This window comes from Neurospora tetrasperma (assembly GCF_000213175.1).
Source record: "Neurospora tetrasperma FGSC 2508 unplaced genomic scaffold NEUTE1scaffold_2, whole genome shotgun sequence".
Taxonomy (NCBI): Eukaryota; Fungi; Ascomycota; class Sordariomycetes; order Sordariales; family Sordariaceae; genus Neurospora; species Neurospora tetrasperma.
This window is the reverse complement of record NW_009799100.1, coordinates 5,360,257-5,380,532: the sequence shown is the minus strand read 5'-3', so window position 1 is coordinate 5,380,532 and position 20,276 is coordinate 5,360,257. Positions and strand designations below refer to the sequence as shown.

The 20,276-nt window shown below is 52.6% G+C and overlaps 6 protein-coding genes across 6 annotated transcripts; 2 read left to right on the top strand and 4 right to left on the bottom strand.

Annotated features, from left to right (window-relative positions):
* Positions 1–961: 961 nt before the first annotated feature.
* Positions 962–7,072, bottom strand: NEUTE1DRAFT_121631 (uncharacterized protein; the record flags this gene model as incomplete). Its single annotated transcript, XM_009851825.1, has 3 exons — positions 962–6,476; positions 6,527–6,707; positions 6,840–7,072. 3 exons carry the CDS (start codon positions 7,015–7,017, stop codon positions 962–964), a joined length of 5,874 nt encoding a protein of 1,957 aa, XP_009850127.1.
* Positions 7,073–8,249: 1,177 nt separating this feature from the next.
* NEUTE1DRAFT_145821 (uncharacterized protein) lies at positions 8,250–8,847 on the top strand (the record flags this gene model as incomplete). Its single annotated transcript, XM_009851824.1, has 3 exons — positions 8,250–8,408; positions 8,522–8,756; positions 8,829–8,847. The coding sequence occupies 3 exons, from the start codon at positions 8,294–8,296 to the stop codon at positions 8,845–8,847; spliced, it is 369 nt and encodes a 122-aa protein (XP_009850126.1).
* An 81-nt stretch (positions 8,848–8,928) lies between these two features.
* NEUTE1DRAFT_80458 (uncharacterized protein) lies at positions 8,929–10,342 on the bottom strand (the record flags this gene model as incomplete). Its single annotated transcript, XM_009851823.1, has 2 exons — positions 8,929–9,715; positions 9,805–10,342. The coding sequence occupies 2 exons, from the start codon at positions 10,260–10,262 to the stop codon at positions 9,199–9,201; spliced, it is 975 nt and encodes a 324-aa protein (XP_009850125.1).
* A 616-nt stretch (positions 10,343–10,958) lies between these two features.
* Positions 10,959–12,740, bottom strand: NEUTE1DRAFT_145819 (uncharacterized protein; the record flags this gene model as incomplete). The annotated part of the gene is made up of 2 exons (XM_009851822.1): positions 10,959–12,459; positions 12,517–12,740. 2 exons carry the CDS (start codon positions 12,738–12,740, stop codon positions 10,959–10,961), a joined length of 1,725 nt encoding a protein of 574 aa, XP_009850124.1.
* Positions 12,741–13,800: 1,060 nt separating this feature from the next.
* On the top strand, positions 13,801–15,614 carry NEUTE1DRAFT_80455 (ribose-phosphate pyrophosphokinase; the record flags this gene model as incomplete). Its single annotated transcript, XM_009851821.1, has 2 exons — positions 13,801–14,069; positions 14,131–15,614. The coding sequence occupies 2 exons, from the start codon at positions 13,811–13,813 to the stop codon at positions 15,327–15,329; spliced, it is 1,458 nt and encodes a 485-aa protein (XP_009850123.1).
* Positions 15,615–16,650: 1,036 nt separating this feature from the next.
* On the bottom strand, positions 16,651–19,907 carry NEUTE1DRAFT_80452 (uncharacterized protein; the record flags this gene model as incomplete). The annotated part of the gene is made up of 1 exon (XM_009851820.1): positions 16,651–19,907. One exon carries the CDS (start codon positions 19,905–19,907, stop codon positions 16,935–16,937), a length of 2,973 nt encoding a protein of 990 aa, XP_009850122.1.
* Between the last annotated feature and the right edge of the window lie 369 nt (positions 19,908–20,276).

Sequence of the window (20,276 nt, the reverse complement as noted above, 5' to 3'; positions counted from 1 at the left end):
TCATCTCATCATAGTCGAGCTCGCACCTTTCAGACAGACATTTATTAAATATGTAGAGCACCTCACCTCGCAATCACTCGTGATACCTCATGCATGATCCCGCCCAATTTTCAATCAACCAAGGTAATAAACTACAACGACGACCTCCCCCTTTTCATCAGTACGGTACTGTAGTGTAGTCCACTTCAGTACCGGATCCAAAGCCAGCAAAGCCGAAACCGGGTACGAAACCTGTGGATAATGATTGCTTGAGTATATCTAGCAGCAAGAAGGTAGTACACGACAATCATCACTTGCCAGCCGACTCTCAACGTAAAGAGAAAAAGTATATACTTACATGGGTAGGAAAGAAAGCAACCCGGCTTAGATTTATCAACACTATTTTGGCTTTGTATAAGAGCGAGTAGATTGAATTTACTACGGCAAACAACCAGACATAGCAAAGGATTCAAAGGTGTGAAACGATGTTTGAGTAGTCACATTTGCTTCAAGAGATGGGATTGGACTCGTTACTTCACTGCGAGCACTTTTAAAGTTCTTCCCCAGGCGAGTGATGAATAGATTCTTTAGACTGATCGTCCTATCTCAGTCCTCGAGTGAACACCTTGAACGCAAGATCCGAAACCCATCTCAGTACCAGAAAAGTATACATAGAAGGAGCTACGTAATGAATATGCTGCAATTGACTTTGATTGACCCCACTGATACCTGCCCTGGTGTCAAGTTATGAACATTCACCTTTCCCGTTACGCCTTTGATCGCCTTGCCTGTCCATTTTACTAACCTCAGATAACCTCCGATGACCACCTAACATTTGATCTCAAAAAGCAAGTCGCGGCAAGCACCAGTAACGTCTCTCCAGATATCTATCTTAACGACGCAATGCATCCCTCTGTCCGTCATGAATTCACTGCCCAACAAGACAATGCAGACCATAAGAAAAAAAGACCAACTATAAACATCAGAGCCAGTCCGCCTCCATCTCGTCATGTTGTTGGCTCGCCTCGGGCAACGGGTTCTTTCTAGGTCTGCCGCGTTTCTTCGGCGGCCCTTGCGGCCCTTGTGGCCCCTTGGAATTGCTTCTTGGTGGCCTTCCTCTCCTCTTCGGAGCGGGTGATCCATTGGGACCTGTGGCACTTGATTTCCTCTTTCTCCCCCTCCCGGGACCGGCGGCTGGGCCTGCCTCATCGTAGTCATCCTCTTCACCCCCGCTCGGCGGCGTCGAGGGGTCCATCATATCTTCGTCCTCATCTTCATCCTGAACGAGGAACTCCTTGTCGACATTCATGAGCTCCACGAACGCTTTGCACGTTTGCATCATGCGCTCGCGCGAAATGAGACCCGTCATGATAGTACCAATCTCCTCCCAAACCTTGTCGCCGGTGACGCCCTGGACCTTGACCGGTGGTCGAGAGAGGTCTTTGCCCTGGATCTTAGCCTTCTGCTCGCGGCGATTGGTGCCCATGCTATATAGCCGGCGGAGATAAGTGCGGACTTCCCACAGGGCAAGGAGGATCATGGACCCTGCTGTCAACTGGCGGAGGCGCTGAATGTCGACATCGGGGAGTGTTGGTTGGGCAGGCTGAACAGACGTCATGGGTTGTTCGTTAGGCTGCTCTCCCTCTCCAAATGTGGGCGCAGGTGCTGGTGTGGGCTCAGGTTCAGGCGCGGGACCGTCAATAGCGTCCATGCGGACTTGGAAAACCTCTGACTCAATGATCTGAGCAATAGTTGACCCGGTTGATGTGACTAGCTTCTCCATCGTGTAAACGGTAGATTGGAGCTCGCCTACCGTCATGTACTCAAAGAAGGCCATGTTCTCGATGATGAACCGGGCATATTGCACTTGAGGAGGGAGTTCCTCGCCGGTTAGCTCGAGTTTCGACACATCAAAGTCCACCTGAGTGCAGAGCTTCTCCAGGAACTTTTGACGATTCTTCGACTTGCTAATCTTGAGCACCTCCATCATAAGATGCAGCTTGGGAGTGAACGGGTTGACTGTCGCGCCACGCGGATCCTTGACAATATCGCGCTGGTACGCGAAGGCCGACTGTATCGCCTTGACGTACTCGCGTTCAACAACAGTTTCATGCTTTCCATGAAGTGACTTGTGCTCCAGAAAAGCGAGCTCGGAGATACGGGGGTTAGACGAGGTCTCTAGGGTAATGAAGGTCACGCCCGTTTCCTTAGGATGAACCAGACCTTGACGGTTAATGCTGGCAAGGACCTCAACTGCCAAGAAAGCGTGCTCGTCCTGAGTCGCAGTGGCAATACGAATGATCTCCTTGAGGAACCGATGAGTCGTCGCACTGGCCACATCATCGTAGTTTGTGCCTCCGATCACAGTCAGCTCGCGTTTCTTCTTGCCCTTGCCATCACCAGCCGCAGTTTCCGGAGCCTGTTCAGATCTCTTCTCCTCCGTAAAGAGGAACTCCCGGAAAGAACGCAAGACCATCGATTCCAGCGCCGGATTCTGGTCGTCAAAGACTTGCTGGAATGTTGTGTAGACATTGGCAGCCACATAATTCCTAGGCGAGGACTGGCACACCAGACCAACCGAGTCGAGTGCCGCTTTCCTCACATCCAAAGGTTGGATATGGGACGCAAATGGTACCACGATATCGACCATAAGCTTTGATATTGAAGACCCTGTCATCTTGGGACCAAGCTTCTGCTTGAAAAGCTCAAGATGGCTATCAAGATTGCAATGCTTGCCGATCATACCCACGATCAGCGAGTAGCGCTCAAATTGCAGTCTCGGCTTTCCATCCAGGGGCTTGTTCGGATTCTGGATGCGCATCTGGTTTATGGCCACCAAACTGGAGCACACGAGTCTTGCAAGATTGTCCGAGTTGTTCAACCGTTCGCTAATGATCCAGAGACATGCCACGATATCATCGAGCAAGACCCTTGTAACCTTTGGAACAGCAGGCAAGAGTTTGTTGCGAGCATCCGTAAGAAATTCGTTGTGCACGCTTGAAACTTGTGGGAGAACTAGTTTGTAGATGACAACGACTGCCCGCGACACAACCAAGTCTTCGCTGCTGTTCATGCTGTCGATATGAGGCTTGAGAAGTCGAAGTTGCTCAAACGTGAAAAGGCTTGGATCAGCTTTTGCGAAAATCTGAAGGACGGTTAGAGCATCGCGACCCGAAGGAACCGATGAATCTCCCGACTCGGGATTGTCCACAAGTTCGAACATGCTTGCAACCAGCTTTCTGCAGACTTCCAAGGATGCCGCCGCAGATTTCGAATCCGGGGTCAAGAGAGTCTGCAAGACTTTGTCCAAGACATTGGTCACGTTTCCTTGCTTGACCGTCTGAACCATCAAGGCAACATGGTCCGAGAGGGAGATCTGAGATGATGCAGAGTTCTCGCCCTCCTGAAAGGGGATAAACCATATCTCCTCGATAACCTGACGAGCCAGGTCCCTCACGCTCTCCTCTGGGTCCTGCACACGGTGAAGCAGACCGTTTGCAATGGCGCTGCGGATCGCCTTGCTCTTGTTTCGAAGGTAGATGTCCTTGGCAAGTTTCATAGCCCGCTTCCTGACTCCTGGTCCAGCGTCGATGAAGCGATCCACCACAGTTCCAATCATCTTGGTCTCCAACTCTGGTCTCATACTGATACATTTGCCGATAAGGCCGAGTGCCGAGTCTCGAACTTGGGTTGACGAATCGTTTGAGCAGCGCAGAATAAGCTGGACCACCACAGAATCACCATCGAGAATAGACGGGTCCGTCTCCAGAACCTGATTGATGCTCTTCAAACTCTTGCTCCTGACGGTCGGCTGGTCGCTAGCCATCGAACCGAGCAAGATGTTAAGAATTGCGCCGAAGGATTCGCATAATTGCGACCGCAGCAATGTGATGGAATACGACAATTTGGCCTGGTTAGGCGATACTTTCTTAAAAGAGTATTCGTTCGAGAGCCATCGGCGATCTTGGATCATCTGTCGCAATCTGTACGCCAGTTTGCCAAACTCTTGATCGCGCTCGCGGTCATCATCTTCGCAAGAATCATACCCGACACAAACCTTTGTGCCCCAATCCGAGATGATAAAGCTGATAGCGCTTGCGAGATGTGGGTCCTCGGTGAAGCGGCTTTCGAGCCATTCCAAGGTCGCCCGGTATGGACCAATCCAAGCAACCATGGTTTCCGGGCGTGATCGCAGTTCCAGTGCCGAGGCAGCAAGATCCGACAGGAAAAGTCCCAGTTCATCCGCATCCCTAGCGTCCAACGCATTCGCCGTCTTCCGGACATGACTACGAAGCTTGGAGATCGCAGCGCCCATGGTGCCCATCAGTTCAAGGGCCATGTTCTTGGCGGTGACGCTTGTCTTATCACCCTCCACGAGCTTAACCATCATGAAGTTCAGCAGACGAAGCAGAAGCTCGGCTGCCGGCCAATCTGGGTTGTCCAAGCAGGTTGTGAAGTCTTCCACGAAAAGATCGAGAAGGTTACGATATGGAGTATCGCCAGATTTGGTGGACGTCAGCGCACGGTTCACAATAAAGTTGACAACATAAGAAGCATTCCGCTTAGCCGTATCCATCAGGGGCGTTGCAAGAGCGGTAAGCTCCTGGATTGCAGTGGAATGTTGGATTGCGCCGTGGTCCTCATCACGAATGACAAAGGACAGCTGCTTCCCACTGGTGACTGCGCCTGCCAGTTCGTCCTCTTCATCGTCACCATCTGAGCGAAGAGCTTTGCCTCCGTGTGTCTTGGTCTCATCAACTTGTCCTGCACTGGTTTGGACCAACCGCATGATCAATGCAGAAACTGGCTGTATGCTGCTTCCATCGACCAGCTTGAACGTCCGAGCACGCTTTCCCAGTGGCAGTTTTTCTAGCGATGTCAGAATCTCGTCAAAGATGCCTTGCCGTTGGGCTGGATTCAAATGGAAGATCTGCGATAACATATCCATAGCCACAAGACGGAAGCCATCAAACTTTTGAGTGTCGAGAACCGACTCCCTTTCTGCGTGAGCGGTCTCGAGGAAAATCAGTTGTGAAGCCGTAAACTCCAGGGTGTTGGTGACCGTATCTGATGTGTCAATCTTGGCCAAAAGTACTGACATCTGTGTAAACAGTTTTTGGCTGTCGTTGAAGAGTGATGCGATCCTCTTTTTGTGGGAAGATAGTAGCTTGAAGAGCTCTGCTGTGTTATCGGAACTCCTCAACTCGGCAACCGGAATCACAATACCGTCCATTACCCTCTTGAACAGATTAAGTGACTGATCGATTGTATCCTCCGAGTATAGCTGTTTATCCTCACGCCCTCCGCACATCATGCGCAGTGCTGTCCTGGCAGCTTTGAGAGCTATTTCTAACGCAGGAAGCTGCTGGATCCACGAATCAACATCCGCGGGAGCCCATGACTCCTCAACCTTGATCTCTAGAGAGTCGGCTTGCTTCAAGGCGTTTTCGCACAATCGTAGTAAGCGAAGAAGATCTTGGAGCGGAACTTTGTGAAAACAGTTCAGCGAAATAACCTTTGCCAATAGCGTTTGGGCCTTGGTCTGGCACACTGGAGATAGCGTGCTTTCTCCATCAATAGTTAGCAGCACCCATTCGTTCGATGTACGATGATGGACGGCGTAATTCTCCGCCTCGAAAACTTGTTGTAGGAAAACTTTCAGCTCATGAAGGGCAGCGTTGCTTCGCTGCTGGAAACCCAGGCTCTCCCCATATAGCTCCTCGTCTAGGTCTTCTCGTTTCCGTTTCCGCTCCGAAAGATTGACCGGCTCGTCAGGCTCATCGGGAACAGCCATATACTCACTCTTGTTAAAGGTAGGCGCATGAGGCAGCTCAATAGCAATAGCAACAGCTGGTCGTTGGGAGTTGGAGGGGGGATGTGAGGTCGATTTTGTCGGACTAACAACAGCAGTCGGCGCAGCAGGAGCAGCTACCTCTTCACTAGGCCGTTTCGGAGGCACGGGTGCAGCCAACTCGGGAGGCGCCGAGAGCGTAGGCTGCTGTGGTGCTGGTTGAAGGGGTGCCGGCTGTATGGGTGCAAACTGAGGCGGAGGCTGAGAAATGGGTGGCCGAGTTGAGACTGGCGGTTCACTTGACGCGATTCCCTGGCTCGAAGTGGCTTGAAGAGCCGCCTGGGCTCTCTCCAGTTCGGCCCTGGTAGATAACACTATTTCAAACCGGGCCCGGTTCTGCGAGTACGCTTGGCGGTTCTTCGGGGTGTTGGTTGGAGTATGTCTCTCAGCTCTATGCTCGACTTTCGGTGGGGGAACCGGTGACTCTTGTTTGATGGGGACGGGCGTAGTCCGCTCGACCTTCGGTTGCTGAACATTTGTAGTAGAGGTCATGCCGGGGGTATCTGGCGTTGGATACCTGAACGGTATTGACGTTTGCTCGTAAACCATCTTTGAGAATGGAGATAGTGTAAAAGCCAACGAGGCTATTGGGGCAACAGCAGAAGAAGTACCGCTGCTTGGTGCTTTCGGCCCGATCTTGAATTTGCTGTGAGGTGGTCAGTCCTGACTCTTCCTCACTTCCTCGTCAAAACGTACAACTCTGTGATATTCGCCCTCTCTATCAAGTGCTGGACTTGACTGAGTGTGTGCTGAACGCGTTTGCTTGGACCTGTGTTGTGAAGTTCTTGATTGAGGCCATCGAAGTCCTGAGTGCTGAGGAGGTCGATCAAGCTAGGGGCGGGCGACGCAGCTCCGATCGAGGGTGTCGGCAAGATACCTAGAGGTGAAGACATGAATGGTTAGAACTAGAGTGACGATATCGGAACAAAGAGGAGAGGAGATGGGCATGACGATATACGGGGGAGGAGCAAACATGGAGTGTCTCAGAGTTGGGATGGTTTGATCTTACTTGGGTCAAAAGGCACGATCGAGGTGAAAGGTGTATAGGGCAGAGCTTCGTAGAGGGCAAAAGGTCTCGTGAATGCACCAGCTTGTTGCGTCGATGAGGACGCCGGCGCGCCTTGGGAGCCATGGTAGTCTTGGGCGTTGGGATCCATGCTGTGGTGGTGTGGATGCTGGTATGCCATTGTTGCTTGATCACTTTGACAGCAGCATTAGCGCATGGTGATTTGGATGGTCGAGTGTATTCGGCGCAAGTGTCGTCCCAGCCGGAGGGCACCGGCGGCAGCAGCAGCAGCAGCAGCAGCGGCGGCGGCGGCGGCGGTAGTAGTAGACGCAGCAGCACGTCAGGACTCGGAGCCCAAAGTTCAGACGAAAGCCGGAGGTGTTGTTGCCATGCGAACCGACTGCTTTCGGCGAAATCGTGTAGTCGCGGAGGAGGGGCCTTTGTCCCGGGTCAGTGTGTTGGCCTGGGCGCGTCGGACTTGGAGAAGGAAGACGAGATGGATGATGGTGGTTGAGGAAAAGAGGAAATCAAGCTGCAGGCACAGATAGTATGTCCATGTCGTCGCTTCGATGTGTTCGGACCAACAACCTAACTAACAGAACCTGAGAGTGACTGATCAACAGACAGACAGAAATAGGCAGGTAGGATCGGGCACGATTAAAGATAGAGAGGTAGAGAGAGGTAGGTACGTGTGATCGATGTTGAGGTTCAAGGAAGGTGAAGTTCAGGTACTGTACCCAAACTGGAACTCAAGGGAAGGAATGAAGTCCAATGGATCCAAATGTTTCCCCAGATTTGATCCGCAGGCAGGCACAACGCACGACACCAACACGGAAAACAGCCCTGTGAGCTTGGTTGGCACGGCGCGCGGTCACGCTAATTCGAGTCCCCGAACCCCGGCCGGTACACAGGTAGGTAGCGTAGCTAGCACCTGCCATGCCGTGCCGTGGCCGTCCCGTACTTGCCCAGCTACACTAACCCCAGGCGTGTTGGCGCGCTCGCTCGTGCTTGCCACGTCTGTCTGGCTTGCAATTTACGAATTTAACCCAACTCAGCGCCAGAAACACGCGGCCTGCGCTGGGTATGGGGCCTGGCAGATTCCCCTTGATCAGCGTGGATGGATGGTTCCCTTGTTGCGGTTGTGCCTTCCGCCGTCACTCGTCATCGCCCATGCTAAAATAGGTACCTGTAGCCTGCCCCGGCTTTCATTGTTCGCTGCCAAGCAAGTTAGGTTGCCTGCCAGGAAGCAAACCAGGAGGGTCCCCCAGTGGAATTTTCCATTGCGCGCCCAATCAATTGCCATGGTTTGCCGTGCCATTGATCGTCTCCATGCAGGCCCGTTGTAAATCTTGAAGTCCGGTCCCTTCCAAGAGAATTGTTTACTGCGAGAAACAACAGAAAACTTATCCAAACCGACGACATCGAACCACACCCGACAAAACCAAAAATAAACGACAATGGCAGCCATCGGATCCCTCATCTTCTGCACAGACTGCGGCAACCTCTTGCCCGTCTCCAAGGGCAGCGAAAAGAACATTCTTCACTGCGAATGCTGCGGTGCCGAAAACAGAGGTGCGCATTCACTTTACCCAGTCATTGTCCTTTAGAAGACAGTATTCAAGAAGCTTCATTTCATCCGAGAATTACAAATCAAACGAACTGACCATTTTTTTGTCCCATTCTAGATCGTCCCTCCAGAACCGTCGTGACCAAGTCCAAGCCGTCCGATTTCCCCTCGCTTTTGCGCCAGAAGCTGGATATCGTCCAGACCGTCGTAAGGCACGAGCTCAATACGGAGAGAATCGACTCCAACACGGAATGCCCCAAGTGCGGCAAGCGCGGTATCCGTTACTCGGAAGTTCAGCAGAGAAGTGCCGACGAAGGCTCAACAATTCTTTACAACTGCGACTGCGGAGAGAGGTATGATGCGACACCGCCGGACGGCTATCATTGCTGTGGTTGCTTTGTGTGCTAACCCGAGGTACAACACAGATGGTCGGTCAACAACTGAGTGCAAAGATTGCCTGCTGCAATCGGATTTACGAAATCGGGAATGCTGTTGGGGTCGCATTGGTTTGGATCAAACGACATATAATGAAACAGCTACTAGCACCAGCATTGGCAAGCCGAGCCTTAGTAACGACGGCTTTGCCTTGTTACAACTACTACAACTACAACAACGATACCCCTTTTTTTGTCAGGACCGAAAATCAGTCGCATTGGTATAATCCTGAGAGAGAGAGAGAGAGAGAGACGCATAAACTGTTTGAAATACCCTTCCATCCATCCATGATTCGCCCCAGAAAAGAAAAGAGACAAGCAATCAACGAAACAACAACATCAGAAACTCCAGTCCCATCTTTTACGACGCCTTGCTAGCAACCTCGGGTATCAACGCGTACTCAGCCTGGCCGCTCTGCTCAAACTCGGCCATATCCAGCGCAACAATAACACTCTCGCGAACGACCTTCTCCTTGTCGTGGAGGAACTTGAGCAGCGTCTCCTCGACCCCTTCCTCATCACCAAGACTGCCCAGAGCCTCGGCCGCCTCGTGGCGGACCATGCTGACCTCGTCGAGGTTGCTGAGGGCCTCGGTCAGGGCCGGGATGGAAGCCGGGTGCGAAAGCTGTCCAAACACAAAGGCGATCTCGTGGCGGAACAAGGCGGACTCGTCCTTGAGACCCTTGGCCAGGGCCAGGATGGCGGGAACGGCAGTCGGCAGGTCGGGAGGAGAGGCCAGGTCGCGGAGGGCGAACATGGCGCGGTATCTCTTGAAGAGGGGGAGCGAAGTGTCTAGGAGTTTCTTCTCGAGCGTCTCGACCGTTTGCTTCTCGTCGTCTTCGGGCATGGGAGGGGCGGGATCAACCGAGGCAAAGTCACTAGAAAAAGGTAGTTTTCTGCGGTTAGCATACCAAATGGAAAGAATGCCAGAACAGAACAGAAATATGATGGATCAATGTGAATGTACCTCTGGCGCAACTTCTCCTGCTTCCTCTCCTCTGAATTCTCCCACTCTATCCTATCAATAGCAATCTCGCATGTCTCCTTGACAGAAACGTCCTCGCCCTCGCGATGGAGATACTTCTGAAGCACGCCCAAGCTCTCGGCCTTGCCCAGCGCGCCCAGCGCCTCGGCCGCCTCGTGTCTGCACATGGGATCCTCCTGCAGGTCCTCGAGCACCTGCGTCAGGTGAGGGATGGCGGCATCGCTGCCCGTCTGGCCGAGGCAGTAGGCCAGCTCGTGCTTGAGCAGGGCCGAGGGCGAGGCAAAGGCGGCGGCGATGGCGTCAATGGCGGAAAGCGAGTCGGCGGTGCCCTTGGTTTGGACGGCAAGGTGCTTGAGTGAGAAGAGGGCGCGGAAGCGGATGGGCAGTGGAGTCGTCTCGGAGCAGAGACTCTCGCGCAGGCTGGCGATGGTGGCTGACATTGTGTATGTGTGTGTGTGTTGTCAAACTTGTTGCTGGGAAAATTGGTTTTTCTTTTGGAATTGCCCAATAAACGAACCAAAAAGACTGAGCAGGGGACGTGGATTAAGAGGGTGGAATATGTATGGATTTGAATCAGAAAACAGGACGGGGAGCACTTTGGAGGAGGACGACGGCGGCGATGGACTCGTGTGTAAAAGATCTGATAAGAAAACAGCGATCTGAGACTGGACGGAATCACCTGCTGCGAGGGGCAACGCCGGGCAGGGCGCCTCACTAGGTAGGTACACTACGAATTGCCATGCGCCCAGGCCCCAGGGCTCCAGGGACTTTGGCGGCGGGGTGCTAAAATTTTTAGAGGGGCATTTGCTAGGCGCGATAACGATAAGAGCCTTTTTTTGGTGGAACCTGGAACCTCTTGGCCAGCAGGGTTCCATCGCAGCCAGGGGCACAGTCACACACATTGTGGTTTTGCTTGGCAAGGGTGCCTGTACATATCTCGGATGGGCAAAAGCTTCTGGAAGGTCACTCGTCACTCGAGGGATGGGTATAGAATAACATTAGGAGTGACTTTCAACCGGCAAATGGCAAACTTCAAGCAGCATCCAGCTGGCGCGGGAGATAGGTTGCGGTTGGTCTCCATCAAGATTCTTTTGCATGGGTATCGTTGGGCTATGTTGAAGTGTTTTGAGGACTGATTAGCACTCTGCATCCAAGAGCGCAAATGGGTTGTTAGAGCGCGGCCTTGCCTCAGGTTCTTGCGAGTTCTTCCGCTTGTTCGACTTTGGTTGCTTCTTAGGTTGCATGATGGCCTCCAGCTGCGGTACCATATCATCCTGGTCGGCGCATATCTTGGTCAAGCAGGACAGTCCCTCGTTGTCGATGATCAGTCGGAGCATCTCTGGGAAGTTGAAGATGGTGGGGAAATTCGGGAGAGAAGGAAGCCTGGTCAAACAATCTTGCAATTCCTTCAAAGCGGGCGATAGTCCCTTGCCCTGAGAAGCTGCATGCTGCATGATTTGTTGCAGCATCCTGAGCGAGTAGTAGGTCGCTTGGCACTGCGCGAGGAAGTGTACAGATTCCCAAGACGAGGTGTCGAGCTTCTCTTCAACTGCTTGCTGGAGTACCTTTAAACTGAGTGGCTGGACCTTCCCTTGGCTGGTGGTCATGACAATGTCTTGGTAGACCGATAGTGTCATCCAAACTGCCTTGGGCTTTTTCACGGCTTTGATGATCGATGACAAAACATCCTCAAGAACAGCTGCGTCCATCTCGACCTCCGAGATAGGCGGCACCTTGACAGGTGTCCCTGCTGACGGCTGATCAAGCCTCCTGAATTCGGCAACCGTCGGTATTGGTGATCCAGTGACTGTCTGTAGGATAGCGTATGCCAGCTGCCTGATGTCTTTGCTCGATTCCCACGCACTAGTTCGAGTTGGAGAGTCCAAGAGGAAAGGAAGGTACATGGCCGGTTTCTCGTCCCGACACCGAAGAACGATTTCTGATATCCGGGGGTCCAACGTGACGGATGCTTCGACCGGGATCTGAGACGCCGTTTCAGGGGAGAGATATTGCTCAGTAAACTCCTTGTGCGCGCCGGGATACGCGACGACCGAGTGCTTGCTCTTGGCTTTCGAGACTGCTTGCTCAAGCGTGATGTGTGGGTCCATCACGAGCTCGAATGCCAGACACGAAAGGCCATCCTCAGGCTGAAGAGAGAGACGTTCACAAATGTCGGCACTCTTGAATTGCAAGCCCGTGATCTCTGTGCCGGCCGGATTGCATTCTATATCCGAGAAGAAGACAACGCTACCGTTGGGGCCCAAATTGTGTACGAGCAGGTCCGAATCAGATGTCAGAACTGTCCCGCCATGTTCCCGGACATACTGGGCGCAGAACACGTCGGCCTCTCCGGGCACCACTGTTGTTTGCGAGGCGTAATGCTCAGACTGTCTCAGAGTATCGATGATGGACGGAACGAAGAAGGCCGGTGGAGGTGGGCTCACTCCGTTTTGACTCGGTTGAGCCTCGGGAAACAGGCCGACTTTCCTGTTGGAATTCCAGCCGGGGCGGCCCTGCGCGAGTCCGTTTACGTGTTTTCTATGAAAGCCCTGCAATTCCTTGGAGGTTTTCATGAGCCTCTTGGTCCGCTCATGCGTCTTGGACGTGGGAAGATAGCCATCGAAAAATATCCTCGAACTTTGGGCGAACATTAGTATGCTACTGGGAGAGTTTGGGCCGAGGAGTACGAATTACATGGTGAGGCCGCACGATCTGACCCGGTCAAGCCATTCAAGGGTAATCCGACTTAGCAGCTCATAGGTTGGTTGCTCAAAGGGGCTGTTCTTGATAGTTTTTATTCGGCACAGGTTCAAGATGTGATATGCAAGTGCAGGCCCGTCAATGACCAGACTGCTTGGTTGGATTGCGCCTCGCTGCGCATAAGGCTCCAGGTGTTTCCTGAGGTGTGGAATGCCCATATTCGTCTGGTGATTTAGAGAAGCTCGTTCGCCGCTTGGTTTTTTGTGTGCGCGATCCCGGGGTGTGATGGGTTCAGGTTCCTCTTGGAATGGCCGTGAGCTCTCCGTTAGGAGGCGTTGCTGGGTGGAAATTTGACCCGTGAAGGGGATGGGGGTTTGAGATGTCAAGGATCTCTTGCCAAATAATTGTCTGAGGTGAGGTAGTTGAAACGTCCAAACATCAGAATCGCAGCTGGTTTCATTGAAGCGTTGGTGTGTAGTGTTTTGAGGTGAAGTTAGCATACAGTGCGAATGGGAGTTCGGCATTCTCTTTGTTGATTGTGGGATTCCATGGTGTTGGCATTCTTTCTCGACAACGTATCGATTTAGTTGTGTTTGTTGTTTTAATCTGGCGGTCACGTCACTTCCCGTAGAGTTTCTGTTATCCACAAACGAAGTGGTGCTGAGAGTCCGATGGCAATGACGGTGCTCCTATACCTTCCATAATGCTGCCTTCAAGCTGGCCGTTAAGAGTGCAAGGAGCAATGGAACGCGGTAGGCATCGTTGCCGCCTGGATTCCACTGCCTTTTCACAGCCATGCGGGTTCCCAAGAGAACACGCTTCAGATAAGACTTTATCTGGCCATTGAAGATTTCCCATTGTAATCATGCTTTTCCGAAATGTTATGTTCGCAGTGGTTGTTGTATGATTTCAGATGACTCGGGAGATATAGACCTAATAGAACGAATAGTACCTCTATGTCTGCACACTGTATGCTTATCTTAGGTTATCAAGACTGTCAGGGCCGCACTGACTGCAAGCTGCGACAATTGTACGGGAAAATGGCAAAAAAAAACGGCAGACGACATCGGCCTGGGGCTGGGAGGGAGATCCAGATCCTTCCCTTCCCTCCTTTCAGCCATTGGACCCACCTTTACCTGAATCGCTGCGGGGCACGAGGACAGGATTGAAAAAAAAACCAAAAACTAAAAAAGAAACTGGATTTCCTCCCTTCAAATCCCGCTCCCGAACTTTTCTTCCCCCGAATTCGCCAACACTCTTTTTCTCTTTCTTTTTTTTCCTTTTCACAATGCGCGGCACCCTCATCTTTTCGGGCAGCTCGTGCCCGGCCCTCACCGGCAAAGTATGCGAGAACCTGGGCATGACGCCAGCCGATGCTGAGCTCACCCAGTTTTCCAATGGAGAGACGAGCGTGCGCATCCTCACTAGCGTCCGCGAGAAGGATGTCTTTGTCGTTCAGTCGGGTAGCCCCAAGATCAACGACACCATCATGGAGCTGCTCATCATGATCTCTGCATGCAAGGGAGGCTCTGCCAGCAAGATCACTGGTATGTCTGCCGCTCAACAGCAATCCATCCAGTGTGAAGGCTGACCAGGCCCCCCTTCTAGCCGTCCTGCCATACTTCCCCTACAGTCGCCAGTCTAAGAAGAAGTCGCACCGCGGTGCCATCACTGCGAGAATGCTTGCCAATCTTCTCGGCGTTGCTGGTGTTAAGCACATCATCACGGTCGATTTGCACGCTTCTCAGATGCAGGGCTTCTTCAAGTGCCCCGTCGACAACCTCCACGCCGAGCCTCTCATTGCCCGCTGGATCAGGCAAAACGTCCCCGATTGGAAAGAGGCTGTCGTCGTGTCCAAGAACGCCGGTGGCACCAAGCGCGTCACGTCGCTTGCCGACGCTCTCAAGCTGAACTTTGGCATGGTCACCACCGACAAGAAGAGAGGCAATGGCAACATGACTGGTAGCATGCTTCTCAACCCCATTGATGCTGTCTTGGACCCCATCGGCGAGCAGGTCAACGAGGCAGTTGAGCATGAGGAGCCCTCAGTCAGCAACATCACCCAGCCTATTGCAGGCACTACAAGCCTCGCGCGCCGTCCCAATGGATCGTCTATGCACAGCGCCAAGTCTTTGCCGTCTCGCCTGCGTTCTTCGACCTCGGCTTTGGACGGTGTTGACGAGGAAGGCGAGGACGGCGTCGAGTACAATGACCAGCGTGCTCATGAGGTTACACAGGCTCGTCTTGTCCAAGGCCACATCGTTCCGGATGACTTTGAGTCGCCGGCCGTCTCTGCAGCCACCAGTGTCGCTGGAGATGACCCGATGACCATGTCGCACGCTTCGTCGTTTTTCGCTCCTCAGCACCACGCCGCCCTCGGTGGCTCGGGTGATGCAGCTGAAAGTTCGGATGAGGAAGAGGAGATCCTGAAGGACCCCAAGGTGGAGCACATGGTCACCCTTGTCGGAGACGTCAAGAACCGCACCGTCTTTATTGTTGACGACATGATCGACAAGCCTGGTTCTTGGATCGCTGCTGCCGAGACGGTGGTCAAGCGCGGTCTGGCCAAGAAGGTCTACTGCATTGCCACCCATGCCGTCTTTGGTGCTGACTGCCTGGAGCAGTTGCAGGATTGTGACTGCATTGATCACATCCTCGTGACAAACAGCTACCCCATTCCGGAGGAAAAGGCTCGCAACGCCAGCAAACTGACCGTGCTTGACTTGTCGTATCTCCTTGCGGAAGCAATTCGTCGGAACCACTATGGCGAGTCGATCTCGCCTTTGTTCCAGCACATAATGGAGTAATATCGCATGGTTATGTTTTTCTTTGGTTTTTTTATGACGCATCACAGAGGCTTCATAGGGCATTGAGTTGCACCTTGTTTACGAAAGCACATTATCATCAGGTATGTTGGGAGACTCGGATTACAAGCGTGGCGTTAGAGTGATTTCAGGTATCGCAAGACCACTTGTCGTCTTGACATTTCGGAGCGGGAAAAAGCGTCTTTGGAGACCTTTTGGAACGAGCAGTCAGATACCCCAATTGACATCATATGCTCGGTTGTTGTGTGGTTCGCCGCGCAGCTTGTTCTTTCCCTCTCCCTCTTTTCTGTTCGTTTGCTTACCACTATTCTACCTCCTCGCCTTGCTTGACGTCAGTCAGCAGAAACGAATCATCATTTCATCCTTCCTTCCCTTGCCCTCAAAAACACAAAATCCAGCGATGCTTTCACTCGAGAAAGCCGGAGTCGATTTCCATCCCAGGAACGGTTCTGAACGGAGCGTTGGTAGAAAGAATTTCCATTATAGAAGGCTCGTTGTTCCGACTCGTTTTACGAGTTGACTTCCGCAAGGTTGGTGGGCAATGATGCAAGAGAACCCTTGGGAACATTTTCATGTAAACGTACTTGTTTCAGCAAGTGTAGTAAGAGTGATATTACGCTCAGTTGGTCCGCGTAAAAGCTTTCGTGGGCGGTTATTTGACCACGAAGCCTGGCGGACTGTGCTGATGTTTCACACATCGTAGGACACATGTCGTCTGAAGACTCAGTCAGTATCGAGCATTCAGTATAGCATAAAGAAATACAAAACATCTCAACTCATCGTTCATATTCATCCAAGCTTCCACAGTCACTTCTCGCACATTGTTTGAACCGAAGCAAAGCGAGCTACACCAAAAAGGGAAGAGCATCCTACTTCCAAGAGCGAGTTAGGAGCAGATTCGGAGGTGGTAAGAGAAACGCTTTATAGGGGTCTTAGATGGAATTTATAAACCGTAGCCATCAACGAAGTACCGAGAGGAAGTCATGAACTGCATTCAACGGAATTACTTTGAATGTCTTCCATTGAATGATATTAGGTTTTGACTTGTTACCTATTCTCCTCCATCTTCTACCGCTCTTCGAGAGAGAAGGAGGGAGGGAGATCTATCTGGTCCTTCCATCTCACCTGGAATTCTAATCCTCCGTCGTCCCTGAAGCCCAACTTAAAGAGAGATCAATCAGATCGCGGCTGATCTCATTCCTCCCCGTGCTTGCTTGCTTGACCGACTGGAAAGTTCGTCCCTTCTTGTGATGACGACACTCTTTCCTTTTGTGTGATTCACTAGGTAGGTACTCTATAGGGAAAAACAACAAAAAAACAATATCGTTGTCAATCGATGCGAGTTTCACATCAAGATATGATCTAGTGTAACAGTAGGTAGGCTTGTAACCGTTCTTTTGTTTCGTTTTGATAGGTAATCTTGTTCTTCACATCCCTTCCTTCCTTCCTTCCTTCCTTCGACATTACTCTTTCAACATCTACGTCTATATATCTTTTCTCTTTTCTTCTTCCCCATCATGCATTACATACTCTCTTCTTCCCCTCTCTTTGATCCAACCCCCCCTTTTGGTGTAAACCCCAAAGTAATCAAATCCACCCCTCCTTCCCACTAGCCCGCTGAAACAACCTCCTCAAACTCCCACTACTCCTACTCCTCCGACTTTCCTTCCCGTTGCCATTCCCATTCCCATTTCCACTGTTTCCACTGTTTCCCTTCCGCGTAGGCATCGTCCTACTCATCATACTCGCATACTGCCCCACAACTGGGCTCGCCGCCGCTTGTCCCTGCGCCTTTGTATCCAGTCTCCGTGCCTCAGCAGGCCCAGCAGGCCCAGCACTAATCTTTACCACCACCGGCGACGACGGCGCGGTAGGCACTTTATTATTTGATCCAACTTCGACTTGTCCACCACCGCGAGATACAGGCTTAGAGCCAGGTGGCGCCGGCGCCGGTCTAGGCGGTAATGTCGACACGGGTTCATACGAGTATGATGACCCCATAGGATTGAGATTCAGAGAAATGGGAATAGGAGGCGAAGGCGACGGTCTCGGCGGCGGAAGAACTACCTCCTCGTCCATCTCTGTAGTATCTCCTCCGTCCTTAGGACTGGTTGAGTGGCTGTGGCTGTGGCCGAGATGAAGACTTAGACAAGACCAAGAGGAGGGGGAACGTAAAGTGGTGAGGGAACTTCGTTTGCTTCCGGTGCCTGTGTTGCTGCTGCTGTGTCTGTTTCCCCTGTTTCGTACAAGGGAAGCGGTGGAAATGGTGGGGATGGTGGGAATGATGGTGGGAAGGGTAGAGTTCTTCTTGGGAGGTTTAAGAGGTTTGAGAGTGAGGCCGGTGGGAATGGTGGTGGGTGTGGGAGCGTTGGAGGGGCTGGTGTCGAGGGAGAAACTGCTTGTTAGGGGGACGGTGGTGGAGGTTATTATTCCCATGTCTGGGTTGGCGCTTGCGGTGGAGGCGCGTCTGGGTCCTGGTTCTGTCTCGTTGATTTGGTGGTGCTGTTGTGGTTGTTGTTGTGGTTGTGGTTGCGGCTGTTGTGGCTGTTGCTGCTGGTGATGCTGCTGCTGTTGTGATTGTGGTTGGGGTTGTTGCGGCTGCGGCTGCTCTACCATTCGCCTCTCACCGACAGCTCCAGCTGTCTCAGTCTCGGTCTCATCAGGAAACGTCGACCTCGTAGGGGTAACCATGATAATCGGTATCTCGGACTTTCTCGCTTGCCCTCTTAAGGCTGGATGGATTTCTCCCTCGCTCACTACTCGTCTGGCTGCCCCTTCTTTGATGATCGGTCCTGTGTTCCTCATAGACATAGCCGTTGGTGGTGGTGGTGGTGCTTGTCCGGCTGTTGGCGTTGTCCCTCTCGTGCTTGTGGCCATTGTCGTCGTTGAAGTGGGAGTTGGAGTTGGAGCTGTTGAAGAAGCCCGCAAGTCATTCCTCTCAAAGAGTTCCTGCTGGAGTGTATACTGCGCATGATGTTGACGTTGTTCTTTGGTCGGTTTTGGTCTACGTATCTTCTTTCCGTGTCTCGGCCGGCTGTGATTACGGTGGCGGGTTCGAGTTCGAGAGTGACTCCGGCTTTGGCTTCGTGATTTGGATTGTCCGCCGCGAGATGAAGTCCTGGATCCAGATCCAGAGTAAGAGAGGGGAGATCGTCGGCCTTCGGATGGTGGATACGCGGCGAGGGAGGGATGCTTTGAGGCGCCCAGTAAGTCTTCGGTGGTGTCGTAGCGGTAGGAGGTCCCGTAGTTAGAGGTAATCTCAGAGGAAGAGAGTTCCTCCGAGTCGTCGTACTCGTACTCGTCCTCGTCTTCATCTTCATCTTCATCTTCATCGTCGGAGTCACTCGGATTCGAATAGTTGCGCTCTTCATCCCCGTTGACAACCACGTACCACTTGATCTCTTCTCCACGCTGGAGTTCATCGCGGAGTTGCTCAATCCATGTCTCATCCTTCTCCTTTGCGCTTTCTTCAAGGTGCTCGAGAGCATCATGATACTCCCCACTTCCTCCACTCCCGCCGCTATTACGATTAGCCTTGGGATTCCGTTCCCCTGCTTTCTCCTCCGCCCCCTTCAGCTTCAGCCTCAGCCTTTGCATCCGCTCTTCGTACCGCCTTACTTCCGCCAGGATATCCGCCGCTCCATCCACGCGCACAACGTGATCAGCTACGTAAGCATAAGGCCGCGAGACTTCGTCGAGGTTGTTTGGGTCGTACTCCTCGAGAACTTTGACTGCTGACCAGCGTTGGGCGCTCAGTTCGTCTTTTTTGCGGTTGGGGCTGTGAGATGCGCTCCTTCTGCTGCTGCTTCTGCTGCTGCTGCTGTTTCCCGTTGTCTTTCCCTTTCGTCCTTTTCCTGCTGAAGAAACTCCCAAGGCGCTGGTAGTTCTCGACGCTGGGGTTGACGCAGGGGCAGATGTGGTGGTAGTGGCAGTAGTAGGAGCAGTAGGAGTAGTAGGAGCAGTTGCGGCGGAGGCGGCGGTAGCTTGCAGGCGCGTCCTGGACGGGGTTCGTGCGCCTTGCAATGGAAGTCGCAGACTTGGACTGCGGCTGATGGTACGGGTACGACTTATCGACGACCTGTTGTTACTGCCCACAGGGATGGCGGTGATCTCTCTCTTTTCCTTTCCCATTCCCTTTCCCATCTCCTTTCCCATAGTCCCCATCCCCTTTCCAGTAGTCCCTTCGGACCCATGACCCCTAAGCACACCAAGACTCTCCTTTCGCTTCGGCCACTGAGTCCTCTGCTCATTCCCCCTCTCTCCACGATTATCCGGTACTACTGCTCCTTGCCCATCATTGTCTTCCCCATTTTCTTGACCAGACTCATCACCCTCATCCTCATCTTCGTCCTCGTCCTCATTACTATCCCAAGTCTCAGGTTCATGCGGCGAGCAATAAGGCAAAAACTCAAACAAGTTGTAGAAACTCTGCAGGAGACAGCGCGAGCTGGTGGGCCGAATCAGCCACTCGGGCGAGACGTCGTCGAGGTCTTGTACGACGGTGTATACGCGGATGGAGCGGCGCTGCCAGCGGAAGCCGTGGCAGAGGTAGGTTGGCATTTGATTGGCGGTTGCTTGCTTTTGAAAGGGTGTGCTGTTGGTTTCGTTGCTGTTATTGTTGTGGTTGTGGTTGTTGTTAAATTGCCGATTGGTGGTGGTGAAAAGGAGTGTGGGTGAGGCGTCAGGTGCGAACGAACGAAGGTTGGGCGTGGCGGGTGAGATGAGGAATGCGAGGAACCGTGATCGATTGCGGATAAGTAGCTGTGGTAGGTAGGTTTTCTGTTAAGCCAGCCAGATGGATGGATGCTGTGAAATGAATGGATGGGTGTACAGTATGGTAAGGAGTGTGTGTGTGTACGTTCGGCGATTGTGCCCGCGGATTTGATGGCGTGATAACGAGTGGGGGGGAAGGGGGGGGGGGGGGGGGGG